General features: G+C 39.0%; 1 protein-coding gene across 1 annotated transcript in view; it reads right to left on the minus strand.

Annotated features, from left to right (window-relative positions):
- The window catches only part of Veph1 (ventricular zone expressed PH domain containing 1), a 368,903-nt gene that overhangs the window by 332,382 nt on the left and 8,950 nt on the right, over positions 1 to 27,571 (minus strand). Inside the window, 1 exon segment of the mRNA XM_012947429.2 lies at positions 9,205 to 9,420. Coding sequence (XP_012802883.2) covers positions 9,205 to 9,420 — 216 coding nt within the window.

Raw genomic sequence — 27,571 nt, forward strand, 5'->3', positions numbered from 1 at the left:
TGGGATAAAGGTTAGGTTAAACAATCCTTCTGATATATTCTTGTATTCTGTTTAATCCCATTGTGATCAGATAGAGTAATCAGATAGAGTACAATGGATTATTTCAATTTTTATATTTGTGAAGACTTGTTTTTTGTCCTAATATATGGACTATTTTTGAGAATGTTCCATGTGCTTCTGAGAAAAATGTATACTCTGCAGCATTTGGATGGAACGTTCTGTTGATATCTGTTAGGTTCATTTGTTCCATGACATCATTTAATCCAGATGTCTCTGTTTAGTTATTCATTTATTTGCTGGGATGACCTGTCAATTGATGAGAGTGAGGTAATAAAGTCACTGCAATTATGTTTGATGTTATCTGTGACCTTAAGTCTAATAGTGTTTATTTGGTGAAACTGGGAACTCCCATGTTAGGTACAAATATGTTTAAGATTGCAATGTCCTCCTATCGGGGTGTTTTTTAATCAGTATAAATTGACCTTCTTTATCTTTCCTCACTAATGTTGGTTTGAAGTCCATCCTATCAGATATTACAATAGCAATGCCTGCTTGTTTCCTAGGCCCATTTGCTTGCAATACTGTTTTACATCCTTTCACCCTAAGACAGTTTCTATCTTTTATTGAGAGATGAGTTTCCTGGAAGTAATAAATGACAGGATCCTGCCTTTTAATACAATACAAGCCTGTGTCTTTTGGTTGGGGCACTGATGCCATCGATTTTGAGTTGTTATTGAAAGGTATGTGTTTATTCTTGCCATTCTTCTTGTTTTGTAGTGCTTCCTATTTCCTTTTACTCTTTTGCTTTGATTGTTATTTGAATATGGTTTATTTTTCCCTGTTTCTTCATGTGCCTGCTTTGCTTTCTCTTCAGCATGAAGGATTCCTTCAAATATTTTCTGTAGAGCTGGCTTAGTTGTCATAAATTCCTTTAGCCTGTCTTTGTTATAGAATGTCCTTATTTCTCCATCAATTTGGAAAGAGAGCTTTGCAGGATAAAGTAATATTGGTTGACAGTTGTTATGTGTCAGAACTTGGAATACATCATTCCAAGTCCTTCTGGTTTTTAAAGTTTATGTTGAATAATCTGCTGTGATCTTGATGAGCTTGCCTTTATAGGTGACTTTCTTTTTCTCTCTAACCTCTTTCAATATATTTTCTTTAGCTTGCATATTTACTAGTTCAATTATAACATGGCAAGGAGAAGTTCTTTCTAGGTTTTGTCTGTTTGCTGTTCTAAGAGCTTCTTGTATCTGCATTGGCATTTCTTTCCCAATTTGGGGAAATTTTTCTTTAATGCTTTTGTTGAAAACACCTACTAAGCCTCTGGATTGAAATTCTTCCCCTTTTACTATACTCTGAATTCTTAGGCTTGATCTCATAGTGTTCTGAATATCTTGAAATTCCCCTTCATACCTTCATACCTTAGCTTGTTTCTCTTTGTTGGAGTGTATTAGATCTGTCTCCTGGTCTTATAGTTCAGATGTTCTGTTCTCTCTTTCATCCATTCTACTGTTGAGAGTTTTTTAATTGACTGTGTTTTTCAGTGCTTGAATTTCTGCCTTATTTTTATTCAATATTTATATTTTCTTACTCATGTCTTATAGTGACCTCCTTATTTAATTAAGCTCATCTCCTGTGTTATCTTGGAATTCCTTCAGGAATTTGTTTTCTCCTTTAACTCCTTTGTTTTCTTCTTTGATTTCTTTGCATATAGATAATATACTTTTTTTGAAATTTTGAAATCTTTGTCAGGCATTTCATTTAAAACAGTCTCTTTGGGGGCCATTTCTGATGGATTTATAATTTTTGGTGGGGTGTATTGCCTTGATTCTTTGTGTTTCTTGTATTATAATGTTGTGATTTTTGCATCCAGAGTTGATTTGATGCTTGAGTTTTCTATTAATCTCAAGTTCTTTTAGATTTAGAATCCACCTTTATGTGCCTTCAGCACTGGGGGTTAAGGTGCCAAGTGTAGCTTTTGTACTCCAAGCCAAGTGCAGAAGTAATCCTATGTATTGAGTTTTCCTGCTATTCTGGTATACTAGTAGACTGAGTGGAGCAATTTACTGGCAAATTCTAAAATTCAACTGAGCAATATACACATTCAATAAAAACCAGCACAGAGTATGCAAGTGTTGGGATTGAAACAAACGGGTAATGGTAAAAAGCCACAATTCCTAAGGGTGTGTGTTCCTCTACACCCTTAATCCTGTCAGGTGGGAGGTTAAGACTTCTGTTCTGAAATGGTTTCTGGGTTAGCCTGGGTCTGAATCAGACCCCGCCCCCAATAATGACAAAAAAAAAGACAAAGTCTCTATGAATCTGATTTGGTCAAGGAGGAGACCATGACTATAGTAACAGGTACAATGAGGATAAAGCCAGGTCTAGGTCCTGGTGATGGATGGTCTACCATTTATCAACAACTTTATTGTAATTTCATCAATTATGTCAAAAATTTTAACATCTCTAAGCCACATTTTAATCTTTATTAATCCTCTCCATGTTTGTACCTAATGCATGCAGAATGCCTGATGGGGGTATCCTCCCCTTCACAATTTTTACAGAGGATGGGTAATAGCTAAATCCATACATAAACCTAGTCAGAGGAAGCTCTGAGCCTTCACTAAGCTATAGCTTGGGTTAGGCACCTGCCCATCATGGCTACACTGCACATGGAGATAGCTTTTGTAATAGGGTCTTTCATGTGCCTCAAACACAACCAGTTGGAAGCACTGAGAGATGACACTTGGATATCTTGGATGAGGTTAGCTGGATTCTCAATTCTATTACTCTACAAGACTGTGGATATTTCTGCTAGCAACAAGTAGTTATTTTTTTAAAACCTTTCATTGGCACCCTCCAACCTATAGACAATAAACATGATCATAATCTCCTCCCACAATCCTCCTTTTCCCCTTTCCAAATGCCACCTCCAGTGAATCCCTTCTTCTTTCCAACTAGTCTCTCTTTTATTCTGATGTCACCATTTTTCTCCTCCTATTATGCATGTCTTGTATAGCCACTGTGAGGTCACTACAGACAGATATCTTTACCAAGCACTTACTATGTTCGTAACTGTACCAGGTATGCACTTTTCAGACCATATCACTTATAAACTGCATAAATCTGAACAGTAAGTATTATTTCCCTTTGTTTATATAGAGAGAAACAGACAAAACAATTTCCAACTTCTTATCTATATAAGAACAACATTGCTAAAATTGAAACTATCAGGCTCTACAGTTCTTTGCATGTCTATCTCCCAGTACCTCCTGACAGAGTCAGAATTTCAGACTGGGAGTGATCTGATTCAATCTTTTCTTTTATTCATGACCAGTTGAGAGACTTGTCTAAGGGCAGAGAAACAGAGGATTGTTTAGAAACATATGACCCAAGTCAAAACAAACAAAAAAACCCCAACCAAACAACAATAACAACAAAACAACCCTGAACACACACACACACACACATACACACACACACACACACACACACACACACACACACACACACACATTGGTTTTGTGTTGAGGAAAGAATATGGAGGTGGTTGAAATTTAAAACACAATTTTAAAGTAAATATAACAAATTCATAAACTTGCAAACAAGAAAAGAAGTGATTCACTATAATTCCAATGAAAGGAGGTCCAAAGCTGGATGTGGTGGCACACACCTATTATCTCAGTACTCCAGAAGGTATGCATTGTAGCTACATAATAACACCTTGGCTCAAAAAAAAAACACAACAAAATAGGAACAGGAATAGTTACTTGAAGGAGGCTTGACTGTAGGAATAGAAAGGATAATTGGGAGGGAACAAAAGAAGTGTGGGTATGTGTGTATACACATTTAGCTTAAAATGTTGGTCAAGTGGTTAGCAGAAGGAACAGTGAATGAAATAGCCAAAGTGTAGGAGGAAGAAATGACTGGGGCCTAGCCTGATTACAGTATGATCCTAGATTTGCATACCTTGAGAAGTAGGATGGACAGAAAGAAAATCTCCTTTTTTTTATTTTAAACTTTAAAAATATTTTATTTATTTATTTATTTGCAACCAGAGAGATAAAGACACACACACACAGAGAAAGAATAGGTGCTCCAGGGCCTCCAGCCACTGCAAACCAACTGCAGATGCATACACCACTTAGTGTACCTGACTTACATGGGCACTGGGAAAGTGAAACCAGGTCATTAGGTTTTGCAGGCAAGTGCCTTAATTGCTGAGCCATCTCTCTAGCCTGAGAATTATTTTTTCTTAATTATAATTTTCCAAGAAACTCATGGTCTAACCTAATTAGCAACAAATAACCTGGTGTGATGCCCACACAAGTGCAATAGAGGCACACAGCCATAGTGGGGAACCAACTGCTCTTGATTTGGCTAACTGATCCCCTCCGTGGTACAAGACCCATAGCTGGAGCTGGGAAACAAGTCAGAACCATATCCAAACATAAGCTTACTCTTCAATATCAAGCTACCATTAATCATGTGATTCAAGGGATATAGTCTATCATGGTGGGGAAAAGAAGATGGCAGAAGTAGCTCATGGTTGTGGCCATGGGAACATGAGGATGCTGGTAATATTGCATAAGGGCTTGGGTTGGAACTGGGCCAGGATATACCCATAAGTCCCATACCAGTGGCCCCATACACCAGGTAGGCCTTATCATCTAAAGAATCTAAAACCTTCCACAGCAGCGCCACCAGCCGTGGGCCAAATATTCGAACACATGAACCTGTGGGGGACATTTCACAGTTAAACCATAACAGTAGCACATTTAAACTATCTGACTTTGGCCTTATTTCATAAATCTACAGTTTTGCACACATTGCTTGGTCATTTCCCCCAGTCGCCCATGTAGCACCTTCTGGCACTAGACACGCTGTCTGGGGACTGACTCTCTCCAGGCTTCCAGCCATGCCGTTCGATTTTATGTGTCAGCTGCGTATGGAGTCTTCAGCAATATGGTCATACCACTGACCTTTGGTGGGTCATCAAGTACTCTGACAAAAGCCTGTCATTGTTTTAGGAAACTCTGTAGGTTTCTCTGATCAAAAGCTCATTGTGGATGATATCCCCAAGCTGGTAGTGGGGGTTACAGGTCAGTGCCCACTAAGAAAATGAGGAAAAACATAACTAATATACAAGAGTTAGAGAGGAGGGGGGGGGGAGGGAGGGAGGGAAGATGTAGAAGATTTAGGTTAGTCTTGATCCTATCCTCTCCAGTATCTTGTGGTTTAGGTGTTTCCTGTAAGGGTCTAGTGAAGATTTAGCCATTTGGTCAGCCTTTTAGGAAGTAGAATTTTATGGTACCATTGTCGTTTGGGTCCAGATTAGTGTTTCCCACCCCTTCGATGCCCTCCCCTCCCTCCCCATTCATCTAGTGTCTAGTCCATGAGGTGCTTGCTGGGTATGTAAGGTATCTTGGGTAGATACAGGTTAGGTGTTGTAGATGAGTGAGACTATGTGTTGATTTTTTTTCTGTGATTGTGTAAGTTCACTGAGAATGATCTGTTCCAGGTTCAACCATTTTTCCTCAAATTTCGTTGTGTCATTTTTTCTTACTGCTGTATAGAATTCCATTGTGCAGATATACCACATCTTAGTTATCCATTCTTCTAGTGATGGACATCTGGGTTGATTCCAGCTTTTAGCTATTACGAATTGAGCCGCTACAAATATGGTTGAGCAAATCTCTCTGGCCCGTGGTTTGAAGGTTTTAGGGTAGATGCCCAGTAAGGGTATAACTGGGTCTGTTGGTATCTCTATAGTCAGCTTTTTCAGGAGTCTCCATATTGCTTTCCAAAGTGGTGGCAGAAATAACATTGTGAAGATGACAATCCTACCAAAGGCAATATATAGATTTAACGCAATTCCAATTAAAATCCCTACAGTGTTCTTCACAGAGAAAGAAAAAAAATGATCTCAAATTTCATGTGGAAAGGCAGAAGGCCTCCTATATCCAAACATATCCTCAGCAAAAGAAATACCTCTGGTGGTATCACCATACCTGATCTAAAGCTATCCTACAAAGCCATAGTAATAAAAACAGCATGGTACTGGCATAAAAACAGGAGTATAGACCAATGGAGTAGACTTGAGGACCCAGATTTTGGGTCAAGCAACTATAGCTACTTGATATTCGACAAAGGCCCGAACAATATAGGCTGGAAAAAAGATAGCATATTCAACAACTGTTGCTGGCCAAACTGGATAACCACTTGCAAGAAACTAAAACTTGATCCACACATTTCACCATGCACTACACTCAAATCCAAATGGATCAAAGACCTCAACATAAGACCAGAAGCTCGAATACTACTGGAAGAAAATTTAGGAAGTACTTTCCATGATATAGGAATAGAAAAAGACTTCCTGAACAAAACCCCAGTGGTTCACATTCTTAAATAGTCACTCAACCAATGGGATCATATGAAGCTGAAGAGTTTCTTTACAGACAAGCATATAATAAGCAAAGCCAATAGAATACCCACAGAATGGGAGAAAATATTTGTGGGTTATCCAACTGATAGAGGCTTAATCTCTAGAATCTACAAAGAACTCAAAATTCTAAACAATAAGAAGATAAACACCCCACTCACAAAATGGGGCACAGAGTTGAACAGGTAGTTCACAGAGGAAGATATACAAAGGGCAAACACACACTGAAGAAAATTTTCATCATACCTAATCATCAGAGAAATGCAAATTAAAGCAACTATGTGATTCCAACTTACCCCAATAAGGATAGCCAACATTAAAAAATCAAATGAAAATAAATGCTGGCGAGGATGTGGAGAAGCAGGAACACTCATTCACTGTTGGTGGGAATGTAGGAAAGTTGTTAGTTTTATAGACTAGTGCCTTAACCACTGAGCAATCTCTCCAGACTAGTTTTTAATTTTTAAATGTTTAAATTTATAAATGTTGAATCACATGTGGATTTTATGTTTTTGGCTTGCACTAAATTTCTGTTGGACAGATCTGTTCTAAGATTTAGTCCAATACTTTGAACTTGCAGAGCATGCTGGGAAGCAGGGCTAAAATATGAGTGTCTTTCTGAATGTCTATGACTCTTTAGGGTATACAGGCCTGGGAAAATGGCTCAATGGGAAAGGGCCTGCTGTGAAAGAATGAGGACCTTGTTTTGGATCCCCAGAACCTATGTAAAGTCCCCATGACCTATGTAAAAATACTGAGTGTGGTAGTGTGCACCCTGTGCAGGTAATTCCTGGGCTGCTGAAGCAGAGACAGGGAACCCCTGGGGCACAATGGCCAGCCAGAGTAGCCAAATCAGTGAGTTCTAGGTTCAATTAAAGTCCCTACCACAAAAAATAAGGTGGAGAGTGATCAAATACACCTGATGTCCAAATCTGGCCTCCACACCCATGAACACATGTGCATGTGCATGTATTCCCACACATGCATGCTCACACACATGAATATACATACACCCACACACAACATGCATGCAAAAATCCCAGTTGTATTAAGTCTTTCATATTTCATCCAAGAAACATTCATCCTTTGTTGACTTTGCTGAAATCCCCATCTCTTCCCCATCCATCTAAATCCCTGGTGATAAGGGAAAATGATGTGGTGGTGTGTATAATCTTTGGCTGAGTTGAGTTGTCCCTGGACTCAGCAAAAAAATAAATAAATAAAATAAAATAAAGGAATATTACTTCATCAAAGCATGGGCAACAGTGAGGTGAATAAAACAGTAGTAGTGAAAATAAGAAGAAGGAAGTTAATATCAGTGGGTTACACAGTTCTAGACATTTAAATACAGCCAGAGTTTCTTGACCCGTGTGTGGTCATCAGTGTTGTGTCTGGATGGGGAGGGTAAAAACAGTCTGTTCTGGGATAAATATCCAAAACAGATACAGTTAACAGGAGGAAGGGATTTATTTTAAGCTTACAGATCTGGGGTGAGGGGAGTTCCATCAATAGCAGAAGAAGGTGTTTCCATACATCCAAGCAGAGAGAAACAACCAAACAGCCATTAAAAAGCATGAAAGTGCAGAAAGTAGCAAGGGTCCCACCAGAGCTGAGGCTGCTCTGCATACCTTTGGGATAGAATTCATATCTGCCCCAATGCATCTTAGGGTTTACCTTCGGGATCTATCTGCAGTGTTACCTCCCAGAGCTAGGAGGAGGCTGGAGATCTAAGTTACAAGTTTTAATAAAACATTTGAGTCTATGGAGGACATAAATACAAACTACCTTGGTCACATGGTTAAATAAGATAGGAAAATACTCAACAAAGTTTACCAACTTTTCTTTCACTATTAGACTTTTTAGCCTTTGGTATGAATTGAATTAAATTGAATGTGCCCCAATTTACCTCAGTATAGAATACTTTTTCAAAAAAATATCAGTCCCATCAGTAGTGGGTAAAATTTTTCATAGACATTGTAATTTAATCTGTATTTTACAGGGAAGGAATCATGGCTTAGGACACTAAGTGACCTGCCTTGTATTTCAATTTTACACAACTGGCTTGTGACTGACCCAAAATTCCAAAGTCACATATCAAGGACTTAAATCTGGTCAGACAGGCAAATATCATGATTAAAAAAAAAAAACAAAACAGCACATACAGAAATGCAACTAAAAATAATTTAGGGGCTGGAGTGATGGCTTAGCAGTTAAGCACTTGCTTGCAAAGCCCAGTGACCCAGGTTTGATTCCCCAGTACCCACATAAAGCCAGATACACAAAGTGGTACATGCACCTTAAGTTTGCAACAGCTGGAGGCCCTGGTGTGTCATTCTCTCTGTCTGTATCTCTCGTATCCCAAACTCCCTACTCCTCATTTTTGGTTTCCTTGGATGAAAGAGGCCTTCTCTTGCAACACTTCCAGTATTTCTCATTTAAATCTTGTCACATACCACTTAATTATCTTTTATATGAGAATATCTTATCTCTCCAAATAGACTAAAGGCTTGGTTCAGGGTTAGTTTGAATTCCCTAAAAGTATGTCTTGTCTATAAAAAGGGCTTAATAGAAGTTTCTCAGTTTACTGGTTACCAGCTGGCTAGCTTACTACCAATGTTTTCTGAGGCCGTTTTGTCTTGTTTTGTTCTTTTGAGTTAGGATCTCTAAAGGCACATAGAAAAACTGGATCTTGGTTCTGAGACATCATGTATTCACTGCCAACTCAGTATGAAATTGCCTGTTGTTGAAGAATGACATACCTGTAAAATGCAACTGGTAATATCAGATGCGATTTTGGCATGCAGAGTGTCTTCATCTTTCACAGACAGTTTCAGACTGGGCTCCAAGCAGGAATACCAGAGCCCCACAAGGGCCCTGGCATGCTTTTCAATTGACTCTGTCTCTCTGATTGCTGTTGTGATCCACGTGATACAGATTTCAACCACTGCCTGGTCGTTGTTATTGGTTTGATAATCCTATTGGGGAACAAAACCTTCATGTGAAATAGTATTCTAGAAACTTGTCCATCAAAGGAGGAAATATGAACATTTACTTAGACTGTGCTAAGGGGTGAAAGCCCATAAGAACCCACTTTCTTTCTTAGAGGTGGCATTTTGTGAAATAGTCAGGCCAGCAAGCAGGGCAACATGCAGTAGGTTTGAGCTATTGCCAACAGCATGCCGCAGCCAAAGTTTAAAGAGCTTAATTGTTCACTTGCAAGAGGGTGGAATCAGTGGACTACTTCAATTCCTCAGTCCATTACAGGTCAGGTGTTACCTCTCACTCTGATAGTTCAGTAACTTGTATAAAACATTTCAGGGTTGGAGAGATTTCTCAGCAGTTGAGCATGCCTGCAAAGCCTGACAACCAGCATTCTATTCCCCAGTACCCACATAAGACAGATGCACAAATTGGGTGCAGGTATCTGGAGTTTGTTTGCAGTGGCTGGAGGACCTGGCACACCCATATTCTCTCTCTTTCTATCTACTTACAAATAAACAAATAAATAAAATATTTTAAAAATTCCAATGACTTTCCAATGTTTTCTCATTAGCTTGTCTCAGAATACAATAGAATACATCATTTCCACTCTCTTTTCAATTCAAATAATACCACTCTCAGGTTAGCTTCCCACAACCAAATTTCCTTCCACTACTTCATCTTAACTATAAATATCACTTATATTTATTATAATAACTACTACCTCATCATTTGGACTAAGAAATCATGAATTTTGGAACTTCTAAAATTTCAAAATATGAAAAAAGTACATTGCTTTAAGATAGAAAATCACTCTAATTATAAAACTCCACATGGGTATTTCCCAATACAGAAACTGTATTAGCATATCAAGGGGTCAGATTTCACACTGTCATGTGTGATAGACATGAGAGGTAAATTTTGTTCACTGCATGTCCTTGCTCTAAGATTATTTTTTACTGTTATAATGGTATAGTGCATGTTGTGTATATGAATACCTATCTATACTCTACACTGTCTGTAAGTTGTGTTTCTCCAAAAGTGAAAATTTCTGAAACAAAAGATAGGAATATTTTTGAAGCTCATAGTTTACTGCCAAACTACCTTCCAGAAAGAGCTTATTGATTTATACTCCCAACAAGTGGATAAGAGCATGATCTGTTCATTGTGTCTTGCAAAGAACAAAACATTTTTTTTTAATTTTTTTTTATTTATTTATTTGAGAGCAACAGACACAGAGAGAAAGACAGATAGAGGCAGAGAGAGAGAATGGGCGCGCCAGGGCCTCCAGCCTCTGCAAACGAACTCCAGACACATGCGCCCCCTTGTGCATCTGGCTAATGTGGGACCTGGGGAACTGAGCCTCGAACCGGGGTCCTTAGGCTTCACAGGCAAGCGCTTAACCGCTAAGCCATCTCTCCAGCCCAGAACAAAACATTTTTAATTTTTGCTAATTTGATCAGTGAAAACTAGTGTCTGATTACTGGTTTATGTAGGCATTTCATTAACCTGAAGTGACGTTACATGTCTCCATGTTTATTGATCATTTGTATTTCTATTTTTTAATGCTCTTTCCATTTTATTAAATTAATTAGTTTTGTATTCAGCAAATACAGTCAGTTTTGTACTGTAATTAGGCTCTTCCATGACCTACTCTCTCCCCATTGGCCCCTCCTTGTTGAGGTATATGGGCTGTGCATTGTGGAGTTAGCTCACAGTTATGGGCAAGATAAATATCTCTGCATATCATGACCCAACATGTGTCTCTGACATTCTTTCCATCCCCTCTTCCGCAAAACTTCTCTGAGCCATGTTGGGTTCATTTGTGGTCTGCTTCAGTGATGAGGTGTTGGGGGCCTCTGAGGCTCTGGCTCTTTGATTTGGTAGGAGTTGATTTTTCTCTGTGTTGGTCTCCTTCCTCCTTGTGCTGGTATCTGGTTCATCTGGAAAACAGCACCCTTACTTGTTTTGCCAATTTTTCTTATTTCACCCGGGGCCCTTTTGCATTATAATAGGGTGGCACTCTCCTTAGGATCTACAGCTATCTGAAATAGAGAAGCAGATTCTCCAACAGAGAGTAAGATGGCACCAGGACAAGTGAGATAACCCTTACTTTTTTATAGAGAATTTAATAGGTGTAGGCCCTATTGTAACCCATGATTGATGGTAGCTTGATATTGGAGAGTAAGCTTATGTTTGGATATGGTTCTGACTTGTTTCCCAGCTCCAGCTATGGGTCCCGTACCACTGAGGGGAACAGTTAGCCAAATCAAGAGCAGCTGGTTCCCCACTATGGCTGTGTGCCACTATTGCACTTGTGTGGGCATCACAACAGGTTATTTGTTGCTAATTAGGTTAGACCATGAGTTGCTTGGACAGATATTGGTCGTTTTCCCCCAGTCGCCCATGTAGTACCTTCTGGCGCTAGACGCGCTGACTGTCTGGGGACTGACTCTCTTCTAGCTTCCAGCCATGCCATTCCATTTTGAGTGTCAACTGCATATGGTGTGTTCAGCAGTAGGCTCTTACCACTAACCAAGGGTGGGTCATCAAGTACTCTGAAAGAAATCTGTCTTTCTTTTAGTAAATCTTGTAGGTCTCTCTGATCAAACGCTCACTGTGGATGATAGCCCCATGCTGGTACTAGGAGTTACAGGTCAGTGCCCACTATGAAAATGAGGAAAAAGATAACTAATATATAAGAGTTAGAGAGAAGGGGGAGAAGAGGGAGGGGAGATGTAGAAGATGAAGGTTAGCCTTGATCCTACTCTCTAGGGTCTTCTGGTGCAGGTGTTCCCTGTAAGGGCCTGGTGAAGGTTCAGCCATTTGGTCTTTCTTTTAGGAAGTAGAATTTTATGGTACCATTGCAGTTTGGGTCTACATTTGTGTTTCCCACCTCTTCGAAGCCCTCCTCTCCCTCTGAATCTATCCTAGTGTCTAGTCCATGAGATGCTTGCTGGATTTGTAAAGTATCTTGGGTAGATTCAGGTTAGGTGCTGTAGATGACTGAGACTATGTGGCGATTTTTTTTTCTGTGATTGGGTAGGTTCACTGAGAATGATCTGTTCCAGGTTCAACCATTTTTCCTCAAATTTCATTGTGTCATTTTTTCTTACTGCTGAATAGAATTCCATTGTGTAGATATACCACATCTCAGTTATCCATTCTTCTAGTGATGGAAATCTGCATTGATTCCAGCTCTTAGCTATTATGAATTGAGCCGCTACAAACATGGTTGAGCAAATCTCTCTGGCCTGTGGTCTGAAGATTTTAGGGTAGATGCCCAGTATGGGAATAAGTGGGTCTGTTGGTATCTCTATAGTCAGCTTTTTCAGGAGTCTTCATATTGCTTTCCAAAGTGGTTGTACCATCCTACATTCCCACCAAGAATGGATGAGTGTTCCTACTTCTCCATATCCTTGCCAGCATTTATTTTCATTTGATTTTTTTGATGTTTGCTATCCTTATTGAGGTAAGGTGGAATCTCATAGTTGTTTTAATTTGCATTTCTCTGATGATTAGGGATGATGAACATATTCTTCAATGTGTGTTTGCCCTTTGTATTTCTTCCTCTGTGAACTGCCTGATCAGTTCTTTGCCCTATTTTGTGACTGGGGTGTTTGGCTTCTTAACTGTTTAGATTTTTAGTTCTTTGTAGATTCTAGAGATTAGGCCTCTATCAGTTGGATAACCCACAAATATTTTCTTCCATTCTGTGGGTAATCTACTGGCTTTGATTATTGTATGCTTGTATGTAAAGAAACTCTTCAGCTTGATGTGATCACATTGGTTGAGTGACTGTTTAAGATCATGAGCTACTGGGATTTTGTTCTGGAAGTCTTTTACCATTACTGCATCATGGAAAGTACTTCCTAAATTTTCTTCCAGTAGTAGTCAAGTTTCTGGTGTTATACTGAGGTCTTTGATCCATTTGGATATGAGTGTAATGCATGGTGAAATGTGTGGATCAAGTTTCAGTTTCCAGCATATGGTTATCCAATTTGTCCTGCACCATTTGTTGAAGATACTGTCTTTTTACCAGCCTGTATTGTTTGGGCCTTTGTCGAATATCATGTAGCTATAGTTGCTTGACCCAAAGTCTGGGTCCTCAAGGCTATTCTATTGGTTGATACTCCTGTTTTTATGCCAGTACCATACTGTTTTTATTAATATGGCTTTGTAATATAGCTTTAGTTCAGGTATGGAGATGCCTCCAGAGGTATTTCTATTGCTGAGGATATTTTTGGATATGCAAAGCCTTCTGCCTTTCCATATGAAATCTGAGATCATTTTTTCAATCTCTGTGAAGAACGCTGTAGGGGTTTTAATTGGAGTTGCATTAAATCTGTATATTTGATAGGATTGGCATCTTCACAATGTTACTTCTGCCTATCCAGGAGCATGGGAGGTCTTTCTATTTTATCAAGTGTTCCTCAATTTATTATTTGAGTGTTTTTATGTTTTCGTTGTATAGATCTTTCACTTCCTTGGTTAATATTATTCCAAGGTATTTTCATTTTTTGTTGCTATTGAAAATGGGACTAGGTCCCTTATTTCTTTCTCTGTATCCTTATCATTTGTATATAGAAAGGCTACTGATTTTTGTGCATTGATTTTGTATCCTGCTACTTTGCTATATGAGTTAATCACCTTCAGGAGTTTTGGAATGGAGTCACTTGGGTCTCTTATATATATAAAATTATGTCATCAGCGAATAGAGCTAACTTAACTTCTTCCTTTCAAATTGTATCCCTTTTATTTCCTTCTCCTTTCTTATTGCTAGAGCTAGTACTTCCAATACTATATTGAAAAGCAGAGGAGAGAGAGAACAACCCTTTCCTGTTCCTGATCTTAGTGGGAATTCCTCCAGTTTCTCTCCATTATGTATTATTTGGGCCTTAGGAGCTTTGTATATTGCCTTTATTATGTTAAGATAGGAACCAACCATACCAATTCTCTCCAAAGTGTTGATCATGAAGTGATGTTGTATCTTGTCAAAGGCCTTTTCTTCATCTATCAAAATGATCATGTGGTTTTTATGTTTAACCTTGTTTATGTGGTATGTTACATTGACAGATTTCCATATGTTGTACCACCTGTGTGTTGCTGGGATGAATCCCACTTGGTCAAGGTGGATAATGCTTTTGATGTGTTGTTGGATTTGGTTTGTAAGGATTTTGTTCAGGATCTTTGCATCTAAGTACATTAGGGAAATAGGCTGGTAGTTTTCTTTTCCTTGTGGCATCTCTACCTGGTTTTGGAATTAGGGTGATACTACTTTCATAAAAGGAGTTGGGGAACTTTCCCTGTTCTCCAATTGTGCGGCATAGTTTGAGGGAGATTGGTTTGAGTTCTTCCATGAAGGTTTGATAGAATTCAGCTGAGAAGCCATCTGGTCCTGGACTCTTCTTTTGGGGGAAGTTTTTAATTACCATTTCAGTCTCCATGACTGTGATGGGTCATTGAGACGATTAATGTACTCTGAGGTTAGCTCTGATAGATGGTATGCATCCAGGAATTTATCCATCTCCTCCACATTATCCAGTTTTGTGGAGTAGAGTTTTTGAAATAAGTCGTGATGATTCTTCTAATTTCACTTATGTCTGTTGTGGTCTCTTCTTTTTCATTTTGAATTTTGTTAATTTGAAGCTTCTCCTTTTTTTGCTTGATCAAATTGACCAGGGGTTTTTCAATCTCATTTATTTTTTCAATGAACCAGCTCTTTGTTTTATTAATTGTCTTCATTGTTTCCTTGGTTTCCAATTCATTAATTTCTGCTCTGATTTTAATTATTTTTTCCTTCTGAAGCTCTTTGGGTTGGATTTTTCTTGTTTTTTTCCAGTGCTTTTAGGAGGATGGTTAGGTTATTGATTTGGCATCTTTCTGTCTTTTTTATAAAGGCATTGAGTGCTATGAATTTTCCCTTGAGGACCACCTTCATTGTGTCCCATAAGTTTTGGTATGTTGTGTTCTCATTGTCATTCAATTCCAGATATTTTGCAATTTCATTTTTTATTTCATCCACTATCCAATTATTATTTAAAAGTGTGGTCTTCAGTTTCCAGTTGCCATTGGGATTCTTGGTGGGTCTCTTGATGTTGATTTCTAGCAATATAACAATGTGATCTGATATCATGCAGGGAATTATGTCAATCTTACTGAATATGTGCAGGCAGTCTTTGTGACCCAGTATATGGTCTATTTTAGAGAATGTTCCATAGGCTGCTGAGAAGAGTGTGTAGTGTGTGGATTTGGGATGGAAAGTTCTGTAGATATCTGTTAGGTCTAAGTGATCTATAGTTTTGTTGAGCTCTCTTACTTCCCTGTTGAGTTTCTGTTTGGATGATCTATTACTGATAATGGTGTATTGAAGTCCACAGCTATGATGGTTTTGGTTGTTTCTGTTTTCTTTCAAGTAGGTTTTGTTTTATGAACTGTGGTGCCCTGTGTTTAGTGCATACAGATTTATGATTGTAATATCCTTTTGTTGGATCATTCCCTTGATATGTAGGAAGTGGCCTTCTTTGTCCTTTTTGATTTGAAGTCTATTTTATCCAATATTAATATAGCTACATCTGCTAGTTTCTTATTCCCATTTGCTTGGAATATTGTTTTCCACCCTTTCACCCTGAGGAGGTGTCTGTCTTTAGTGGTGAGGTGGGTTTCTTGAAGGCAACAGATTGAGGGTTCTAATTTTTTGATCCATCCTGTTAGCTTGTGTCTCCTGATGGGTGAATTAAAGCCATTAATATTTAGGGTAATGACTGTGAGATTTGATTTGAATCCTGCCATATTGTGATGGTATATGTGGTTAGGTGTTTTCATGGACTCTGAAGATTTTGTGCCTTTTCTGAGTTTGGTTATTGTGTTCTGCTTCTTGTAGGCATTTGAGTTTGATTATTTGTTTTTTCTCTGTGGAGAATTTCCTGGAATACTTTCTGTAGGTTTGCTTTTGTGTTCATATAATTGTAAAGCTGAGTTTTGTCATGGAAAGTTTTTTTTTTTTTTTCCCCACCATCTAGTATGAGGGATACTTTTGCTGGGTAGAGTAGTTTGGGTTGGAAGCCATAGATTCTTTCCAGGACCTTCTATCTTTCAGGGTTTCCATTGAGAAGTCTGAAGTAATTCTGTTGGGGTTACCTTTGAACATGGTGTGCTGTTTTTTTTCCATAGCTGCTTTTAGGACTTTCTCTTTGGTGTCAATGCTTAGAGTCTTAATGACAATACGTCTTGGAGAGTTTCTCCTTTGGTCCAGTGTGTTTGGAGTTCTGTTGGCTTCTTGTATCTTGATGGGCCTTTGTTTTAAGAGACTGGCGAAGTTTTCTTCAATTATTTTGTTAAATAAGTTCTCCATGCCTTTGGCCTGAATTTCTTCTCCTTATGGTATTCCTATGATCCTGATATTAGGACGTTTAAGTGTATCCCACAATTTCCTCATGTTCTGTTCACAGGAACTTTTGAACTTACTGAAATTTTTGAACACTTGAACTGTTTCTTCCATCTTGTCTTCCAGATCAGAGTTTCTATCCTCCACTTGACTGACTCTAATCAGCATTTTGGACTTGTTCAATTAAGTTTGCATTTTCCACTACTTTTCTATGTATAATTTTCTTCCCTCTGTCAAGCTGCCTTTTCACATCATTTTCTGATTTTCTTGATGATTGTTGGAATTCATCTTTGCACTTCTTTATGTCTTCATTTAGCATGGCCAGATGATTTTTAAGGTCTTTTTTTTTTCACTCTCCTTCAAACTCATAACTCTCTTTGAACTCCTTCCTATTTCTTATCTATTTGTTCTAATTTAGTGATGGCAGCATCCACACGATTATCTGTCCTTTGTTGCTTTCCTGCAAGTTCTACTAGTAGGTTGGTCAGGGTTGCATTGCTCATAGCTTCAATTTGATGGTCTGATCGTAATGACTCTTCTATGTTTTGGTTAGATGTATTCATTGTAGGACTGGATGATCTAACCGGATTTTCTTGTATTTGATTTTTCATGTTATTTCTTTTGTGCTGAGGTCTGCCCATGACAGTGTATGGGCATGTATGTGGGTGGATCATCCTGGTCTCAAGGGCAATGGGAATCTGAGGCAGTCTGGAGCAGTTGTCAAGCATCCTGGGCTTTGGCTCTCACTTGTTAAAGCCACCTATCTACTGCCTGGCAGGGGTGCCAAATTTGCCTGAATTCTCAAGTGGTAATGTGCCAAAGCTGCCTGTATTCGAGCTAGGAGGGACACTGAGGGACAAAACACTGAAGCAGCCCAAACTCTGGCTGGGAACCCTGGGACCCAGAAGTAGTCTGTGCTCCCCCACCACAGGACAATGGCTGATGGCCTGCACGGCAGACAGGGAGGGGATGGCACTTGAGCTGTTGCAAGCAAGAAACACAGTCTGAGCTTGTGTGGCAGAAGATGTGGGACTGGGCTCGCTGACGTGCAGCGGCAAGAGCAGTAAGTGAGCGAGTGGGTGGAACAATCTAAACTTCCACAAGCAGGGATTGATCTGTGCACAGCTGCGCTGTTGATACAGTGAGGGTGGGCTACCCACTCCTAAGGGAGTTAGGGATTCCCTGTTATTGTCAGGAGTCGCTGAAAGCATGGTGGCCAGAGCAGTAAGTGGGCAAGAGTGCAGAGCAGTCTAAGCTTCTGCACGTAGTGATTGATCAGTATGCAGCCGCAGTGGTGGGGGATGTGGCAGCTATTTGGTGGGAGGGGCAGGCTACCCGTCCACGAGGGGATCTGCGATTCCCTGTTCCCCCCACCCCATACCCTCTCACTGACAATCTATTGGATATTGCTCTCCCCTAAAAGACCCAGTGAACTCTTAATGTCTTGCCTTTCTTTCCCCGGGATTTGCAGCACAGCTAGGCAGTTGCCATCTTGGCCAGAAGTCCTCTTTCCATTCATTCGTATTTCTTCCACTAGGAGTTGGGCAATGTGTATTACATCTACTTTTCCTTCATTTGACTTTAGTTCCTTTTTGATCCTCCTTTGGGTCAATTTTGTTTTTTAAGGATACTAAGTCAGCATTTGACATTTGGGATGCAAATATGTCTGTAGGCTTTATTATGTATAGATTTTCTTTTTAACCTCCTTTTTATTGACATGTTAAACTTTTAAGATAGTCATATTTATCAAGCTTTGGGAGTTTTTTTAATTGGAAACTTAGGTTTTTATTTTTATTGATTTAAAAGATGTGATTCGGGCTGGAGAGATGGCTTAGTGGTTAAGCGCTTGCCTGTGAAGCCTAAGGACCCCGGTTCGAGGTCCCACGTTATCCAGATGCACAAGGGGGTGCACGCATCTGGAGTTCATCTGCAGAGGCTGGAATCCCTGGTGCACCCATTCTCTCTCTCTCCCTCTATCTGTCTTTCTCTCTGTGTCTGTTGCTCTCAAATAAATAAATAAATAAAAATTAAAAAAAAATAAAATTTAAAAAAAGATGTGATTCAAAAAATGCCAAAATTGACTGTGAAGAGCAGAGTCACTCTAAGCCTCATTTCTCATCCCTTTTTTCTCTTTCCCAGAGGAAACTCCAGTCATCAATTCTTGATTTTCTTTTTCCAGTAGCATTCTAAGGTACACAGATATCATCCATGCATTCTCTTTCTTTCTGTGTGATTGCTTTGATACAGTTTTATTTGCAGTCCTAATAAATATTCTGGTAATAAAAATATCCTCTAACAATTTTTTTTTCTGAATTAGAGAACTTAGTAAAATATTCCTCTTGCAATTTTAGAAAATAACCTCTTAACAATTCATTTAACTCTTAAACTTGTCAGAATGGAACAGATGTATTTTATTTTTAACTAAGTTAACATTGCTTTCTGAAAAACACTGATTTCTAGTATGTTCCTACTGTTACTTTCTCTTTTTATTCATATGTATTAACTTTCTTTTACAACCTAAGTTTCATGAATATGATTCTTAATAGCCCAAAGCTACTGGTAGGGATTGCAAAATACAAAAGCATTACTTGATCATCATTTGATTCCAAACTCATCTAACTTCACTAACAACTTAAGCATTATGAGCTACATGGGAACAGAGAACCCTGTAGTAAATAAGAGGGAACCTCTGCTTTTCACAATATTCAGCATAAAGGATTCTTTTGACTCAGTATTGATTGTGTAGGTATTCTTTCCCATGTTTTGCCTGGTAGCATCATAGTGAAAAAGAAAAGAAAAGCCTGTGTATTAGGCTTAAATGTGTGGTGTGGTTTTGCTTCAAATTATTTGCTTTAAATTAGATTATCAACAGAAGATCTTTAGATAGGGGATGTGGCAGTTTGAATGTATGTCCCCCATAGAATCAGGTATTTTATTAAAGCTTGTAACATGGGTCTGCAGCCACCTGGCTGGAGAGGGTCTTACTGGGTGGGGCAGAGCAGCCCAAAGATATGTTTGGGGTGAATCTGAATTCTAGCCCAAAGGTAGGAAGAGAGCAGTATGAACTCAAGGGTCCCGCTTAATGCAGGTTGGTGCTTGCTGCTTAGTGTTTGCTGGCTCTTTGGTAGTTTCTCTCTGTGTGGATCTGTGAACTGGAGCCAGATTCTTCCTCCACTGATAGAACATCCCTGGATCTGTAAGCTTGAAATAAATCCCTTCTCCCATAAACTGTGTCTGTTTGGAAGTTCATCCCAGCAACATGAAGCTATCTACAACACAGGAGTATCTTACTATACAAAGTACATGATTCAGGGGTGCTGAGGTATACTAGAGTAGACTCCATGGTACAGGCCAAGTCCTCTATTCAGGACAAGTCACTCACTCCCTCAGTGGTTATTGCATAGCAAAATCTGCCTGTAGAAACTGGTCTTGGTCAACAGGGATAGTCTCATTCAGCATTGTGTTCCTCCCACATATGGCTTGTATGTAATGAGTAGCCCATGTAGGGACAGAACAGTTGGTCTACCTGTCTCCTAATGACTCTGATAGATGCTTCCAGAGACCCTAGGAGATTTGCTGAGGCTCTTTCTCACTATATCACATCTCATCTTTCTCAGCCCAATTCTGCTATATCTGCTGCTCTGAAAAGGTGCTATTTCTCAGAACATTCCTGATTTACCAATCTCTTGCATGGTAACTGCTATGTCAATGTCAGTTAATATTTTATTTATTAATTTGAGAGAGAAAAAGAGGCAGAGAGAGAAATGAAAGACACAGAGAGAGACACATAGAGAGAAAGAGAGAATATGGGCATGCCAGGGCCTCTAGCCACTGCAATAGAACTCCAGGTGCATGCACCCTGACTTACATGGGTAGTAGGGAATTGAACCTGGGTCCTTAGGCTTTGCAGACAAGCACCTTAACCTCTATGCCACTTTCCAGCTCGAGTCAGTTTTGATAGTAGAGTACATTACTAAAGTTTATACCAATGGCATTGAGAAACATAGCAAACCATATCTAAATAGTAATTTAGCAACAACTGGCAAAGAGATTTTCAGTTGGATAAAACAAGTCTCAATAAAAGCTGATGGTGCAGCCCATGAACATGTATGATATACCTGTGTGTTCTGGGTCATGAGCACAAAGGCTCATCTTCCATACTTAGGTGAGTACTGAATCATCTGGGAATGTTAAGGGGGCTTTTGAGATGAAGTTAATGTGTGTATAATAATGTCAGTAAGGCAGTCCAGCAAATTGCATTTGTCTAGGTAGCTAGTTAGAAAAGCTGAGTAAATACCCTAAGGATAAATTCTTTCACACTGCTTATGTAACTATAGCTAACATGTAATGTTAGGTACAGTATGCCATTTGTGAACTTTAATATTACTGCAAGCCTCTCGAGGCTAAGAATTTATTGTGTGGATACCACTTTATTAAAAAAAGAGATGTTAAAATTTTTGTGTACTCTAGTTTTACATGTGATATGAAGAAAATATTCTGCTTCCCTAATATTTTCTTCTAAAAGGGAAAGAGCTATAGCATTAATTACTTCTTGAAATAAATAATCCAAATGATTAAAAAATAACCTTTTTATGTCATTTAATGATTTATATCTTTTTTGGTGAAGGGTCGGTTTTGTAATTCGATTTTTCAGACTCACTTCAGTGTTCTTATGGAATATGTGCCTGTGTTTATGTATGTACCTGTGCTATTTGGTCTGTATCTCTGCATATTAAAATGAGCAACTTCTAATGACCAGATCTATTTTGTCAAACCCATCACACTAGTTTTGAGATTTATTATTCCAGTGACCTGGTCATTGTCAATCTTAAAATAATTTATCCTATAGACATAGGATGTTAAACTAGAGAAGGAGGGCAATGAAAAAGCCACAAATGGTGTTGGCCTGGCAATCAGGGTGGCTTGCTGTCACTCAGCTACAGATGCCACACCACACACCAGTCTGCATTAACCAACACTTCACTGTGCTGAAGACAGTCTTTAGGAGTGGTCCACATGGTCCATTGGAACATGTAAGATATGAAATAAAGCAGGCAGTGGCAGAAACAGTGGAAATGTCCCAGGAATAGAAGCTAGGAAGGATGGAGATACCTTAAGACCAAGGTGGTAGTCATTTAGCAATAGCATGGCACCAAGCTCCCAAATAAGGACCATTCCAGACCACCATGTTAAATATGAGGTTAAATATGGCATTCATTTCACTCTGTGCTTAAGTTTCTTAATCTATGAAACAGGGACACTATTACCTACCACTGAGGATTGTGGTAAGGATTAGTCATTAGAGGAAAGGGTTTACATTTGCTTCTTTGTGAGTGCATATTAACTATTATTTTAAATTATTCCTACTAAGGATATCAGAACCTTAAAAGAAGGCTTTGGGTTTATCATAGTGAGTTACAAATATTTCCCTCTATGGTTGGTATTTTAATGTATTTATTCCACAATCTCTTCATGTATATCCAAAGCCCACAGGTACTACTATCCTGAAAGAGTCACATTCTACACCTGTATCCCTGCTAATAGTCTCATGTGTCTAGTGCTCTTTCTCCTTTTGCAACCACATAAGTATAGGTTATGTCATTCTGTCACTCCAAGCATCTCTCAAGCTAAGACTCTAACAATCATAGCAGCAAGTGGTTCCACAGTTACTAATATCATTGGGGTTTCTGGCAGAATCAAACATAAACTACTCTGGGGAAAAGGTAACACTCAACTCAGCTATTCAGTATTCACACAAGTAAAATCTTATCTTAAAATTGACACCTGAGGTTTTCCTCTGGCTTCCACATATGTGTGCATGTACCCGCCCATGCACAAACACTCAGCCCCCAACTTATATATAAAAAAAAAAAAAAACAAGAACAAAACCAAAACACTTCAGGTAATGGAATTATTGACCTCAAAATATGTTCAAAGTCATGACATGTAGTGATGTATGCTACTAGCATTGACTTGATGTTTATTAAAGGTCCAGGTTTTTATTCATTACCCCCCAACAAATATGTTCAAAGTCATTCAGTACAGAATAAGAAAATTCTTTTAATGAAAAACACCAATCTATTTTAAAAAGAACAAGAGACATGTTAAAGATAAAAACTTTTAGAACTGAAAATCTCAAAAGGTAAATGAAATAATGGTTGTTATACAGTTGGAAAATAGTTCAATAAATCAGAATCTGTGGATGAGGAAATAAAGGTAACATATCACATAAATGGAAAACACAAAAGATCAAACAAGCACAGAGGACACTATCAGATCGAATATGAGGTCAGTGATTCAGTCTGCATTTGAAAGAATTATGACAATCTCAATGTCTACAGTACTGATAAAAGATAAATACACCTAAATATTGCTTAGTTCATAGGTGGGTGAGTAAACAGGGAATGTTTAAGAACTTTCCAAAATTGATTAAAGACCTCAAATTCCCAGGCCAACATGAATGCTGAGTAAGACTGGACAAATAAAACCACAGTCGGACAGTAGTGAAACCATACAACATGAAAGATAGAGAATATTAAAGGAGAAAGGGAGGTTAGAAATAAAGAAATGGTAATTAAAATGGTGGGTTTTACAAGCTACAATTAAAGTTACTGGGAAATAAAAAGGCTATCAATCTAAAAAAAAAAAATACTTATGTACAGGTAATAATTCAAAGTAAGGCCAAAGATGAGGACTTTTTCAGTAAACAAGGAATTTATCACTTCACTAATCATTACTCAAGGGATTTTTAACATGCATCAAAAAGAACTGGATTCAGAAAAACATAATGCAGATAAAGGAGAAATATGTCAAATGTTCTTCTCTATGCATTTCCACCTTGTTTCTCTGGGACAGTCTCTCACTGAACCTAGAGTTTATCATTTACAGTCAAACTGGCTGATCAAGAAGCCTAAGAGAGCCTCCTATCTCTGCTCCCTTTAGTAATGGGGATATAGGAAATGCATGGCTACACCCAAGGGATTGTTTTTTTTTTTTTTCTATAGAGAGAGAATTGATACACCATAGCTTTAGCCATTGCAATTGAACTCAAGATGCTTGCACCACTCACTGGGCATGTAAGACCTTGTATATGCCTTATCTTTGCACATCTGACTTATGTGGGATCTGGAGAGTTGAACATAGGTCCTTAGGCTTCACAGGCAAGCAAGCACCTTAGCCACTAAGCAATCTCTCCAGCCCCTATACCCAACTTTTTTGTGGGGGTGCTTGGAATTGAACTCAGGTCTTTATGCTTATACAGTAAGCATTCTTCTCAACTGAGACCTCCCAGTTAAGTGTTTTCTTGCAAAGCCTGATAGTCAGGGTTTGATTCACCATAACCTACATAAAGCCATATGCACAAAGTGTGTCTGGAGCTCATCTGCAAGAGAAAGAGGCCCTGGCGTGCCCATTTTTTCTCTCTCTTTCTCTCGTCTCTCTCTCCTTGCAAATCAATAAAATTTAAAAAATAATAATATTAGAGAAGATTTTCAAAGATACTTTCAAAAGGAGAATAAAAGTGTCAGTTAATAATTACATGCAGGATAGATGTTGAAATATTCTATGGTCTTTATTGTGGTGATTTGAATTATGTGTACCTCATCAGCTCATGTGTTCTGAATGCTTGATTCACAGCTAATACCAGTTTTGGAGGTAGAGTCTTCCTGGAGGAGGTGTGTTGCTGGGCGTGAACCTTGATAGTTTATTATCTCTGGCATGCCAATGTTAGCTGGCACACTCTCCTGATGCTGTTGTTCACTTAGTATTGGCCAGAAAGTGATGTCCCACCTCTGCACAAACCACATTCTCTCTCCCCTGCCTTCATGGAGCTTCCCTTCCAGTCTTTTTTTTTTTAATTTTATTTATTTATTCGAGAGCGACAGACACAGAGAGAAAGACAGATAGAGGGAGAGAGAGAGAATGGGCACGCCAGGGCCTCCAGCCTCTGCAAACGAACTCCAGACGCCTGCGCCCCCTTGTGCATCTGGCTAACATGGGACCTGGGGAACCGAGCCTCGAACCAGGGTCCTTAGGCGTCACAGGCAAGCGCTTAACCGCTAAGCCATCTCTCCAGCCCCCCTTCCAGTCTTTAAGTCAAAATAAACACTTTCCTCTCTCACAAGCTGTTTTTTGTGGGGTGTTTTGTGCCAGCAATGCAAAACTAATTACAACTTAAGGTAATATTGAAAAACAGGGCTCTTGAATAGCAAGACATTGTCACTGTCATTAATCACATATAAGAAGGTATAACAATGACAAGATCCATCATTACTTTTAAGTTTCCCAAAAAGAGAGAGAAAGCTACTAATTAAATACAAGTAGCATTGTGCCTTAGATACAGTCCTACATAAGACTCTCATTTCATTTGAAAATTCTTTCATATATTCCATAGGGATTGTTTATTTCTTCTATTGTCATTTGCACTACTTATTATAATAAGTTATTTTTTTTACTAAACAATTTTCTAACAAATACATATATTCTCTGTTAAATTCAATAATGCCCTTAGTTATTACTTTTCAGGCCAATGTGGGAATGCTTGTTTCTTCAAATGTGAATATTGGGTTTACAATATGACATTCAGCTAAAGACAGTAGAAGAAAGGACAACATAGGCCAATTTCATACATAAACATACTTCCAAAGCTCCTTTAAAAACAGCCAACCAAATTAGAGATGCATTGAAATATTGACAAGTGTCATTTTATCCTAGGAATGCAATAATGGTGTTGGGTTTGAAAAATGGTATTGCAATTCACCACATTTACAGAGCAAAGGGATTATTAACGGAGCAAATAGAATTTTTTAAGAGGGAAGGAGAAAAAATCTTTTTTTTAGAGAAACAACAGTACAATAGAAACTGCTTAAACTGATAAATCATCCTCCCACTGAAAGTCAGGAAACTAAATGAAGAACGAAGAAAGAATAAGCCATTCTATCCAACCTCATTCTGGAGAGCTGGTCAGGGTTACAAGACAAAGAAATCAAAAGGGGACTAAAGAGATGGCTTAGTGGTTAAGGTACTTGCCTGCAAAGCCTAAGGACCATGGTTCAATTCCCCAAAACCCACATAGAGCTAGATGCACAAGGTGGTCACATGTGCCTAGAGTTTGTCTGCAGTGGCTAAAGTCCCTGGTGTGCTCATTCTCTCCCTCCCTCGCTCCCTCCCTCCCTACCTCCCTCCCTCCTTCCCTCTCTCTCTCTCTCTCTTTCTCACTTGCTCTCTCTCAAATAAATAAAATATTTGAAAAAAAAGAAGTGAAAAGGCACAAGGGACTGGAGAGGAAGACACCTTTCAGGTAATACTGCATGGTTAAAAATGCTACAGAATGTGTTTCTTTCACCTAAAATATATTCTTAGACCCAGGTGAGGTGCAACACACCCATAATCCCAGCACTTGGGAGGCTGAGGCAGGAGGTCACAAGTTCGATAGCCTGTGATATACAGTGAGACTGCCTCAAGAAACTAAAATGTATTCTCTCTTGACTCTGCTCTTCATCCCTTTCCTCATACATACTAGTCCATCTCTCCTCATTTCCTAGAAAAGTCTCCAGGTCCTAAACTCTTGTCCCATCATCTTGAATTAACTTTCCTTTGGTTTTCATCCTGTCCCTTCCAGCACTCTTGTTGGGTCCTGGTGGACCTTTGGTGGTTGACTTCCCACTCTGTATCTCCTCTGTGCTTAGAATTACTTCTTCATTTGGCTTTCAGGGTACCTCATGATTTTCTGACTGCTCTCTTTCTCAGAGGATCTTTCTTCTCAGCTGCCTCCTGTGAGCTTTCATCATCTGCTTGGCCTCTGAGTACTGGACTCTGTCTTTGAATTTTTATTTTTTATCTAAATTCTCTCCCTTACTTAGTCTTGGGGATGATTCAGTAAAAACTTAAAAATTTAAGGTAAAAACTGGATTTTTCAGTCCAGATTCTGAACTCTGAACTCATATCCAAATACATTATATAACATCTTCACTCAAGCCCTGACATCTCAGATGCTATAAGCCTGAAGTAGAATTTGTAACTCCTTCCTCTCCCTTTCCAGGCCTGGTTTTCTGCCTACAAGTGTTAAAGGGTGCTTTCTCTCTCTCTCCCTTTCTCACTAGCTCCCTCTCTTCCTACCTCTGCCTCTCTTTTCTTTAATTGTTTTCTCCTTTTCTCAGTTTTGATGCACTGCAGACCTTAGAGAAGTAAAAACAGGAGTAAGGTAGCTTTTTACAGGCAGTTAGTAAGGGCCAGAAGCCCAGGAACAAGGGGATGCCAGTCTGTCTGTCCTGGCAAAACTGGAACTTACCAACTGATTCTGCCTCCTACAAGATGGCTAACAGCAACATTCCCCAGTAGGAACTTAATTCCTCCTTGTTCTTCAGCTCATCTTCTCTGGATCAGCTCCTTGAGCCCACCAACCAATCAGATCTTGGCCCATCAGTTCCTAGTCTAATAAGACTAGCCCTAATTATATATCTGATCTGCATAAGGGAGATTACCCACAGGGCCCATTCTTCTGTCCCTGTGATCTTGCCTGCCTAAAAGTGCATGTAAGCCTGGCTCTCTTCTACCCAGCTTGCCTTCTTTCTGTGTCTGCTTTGGGGCACATTCTCACTTTGATTACATCTATGATTTTCCTTTGATCTCTGAGTTCTTCATTATTTCTGATCCCCTCTGGTTTGTTATTAGAAGGGGATCTTTAGGTTCTGCCTTCCACATGTGGGAGTATGTCCCTTTTCCAGAATACTTTACTGGGTATACTGGGTAAATTTCTCCAT

Source organism: Jaculus jaculus, chromosome 11 (assembly GCF_020740685.1).
Source record: "Jaculus jaculus isolate mJacJac1 chromosome 11, mJacJac1.mat.Y.cur, whole genome shotgun sequence".
In the NCBI taxonomy this organism is placed as follows: domain Eukaryota; kingdom Metazoa; phylum Chordata; class Mammalia; order Rodentia; family Dipodidae; genus Jaculus; species Jaculus jaculus.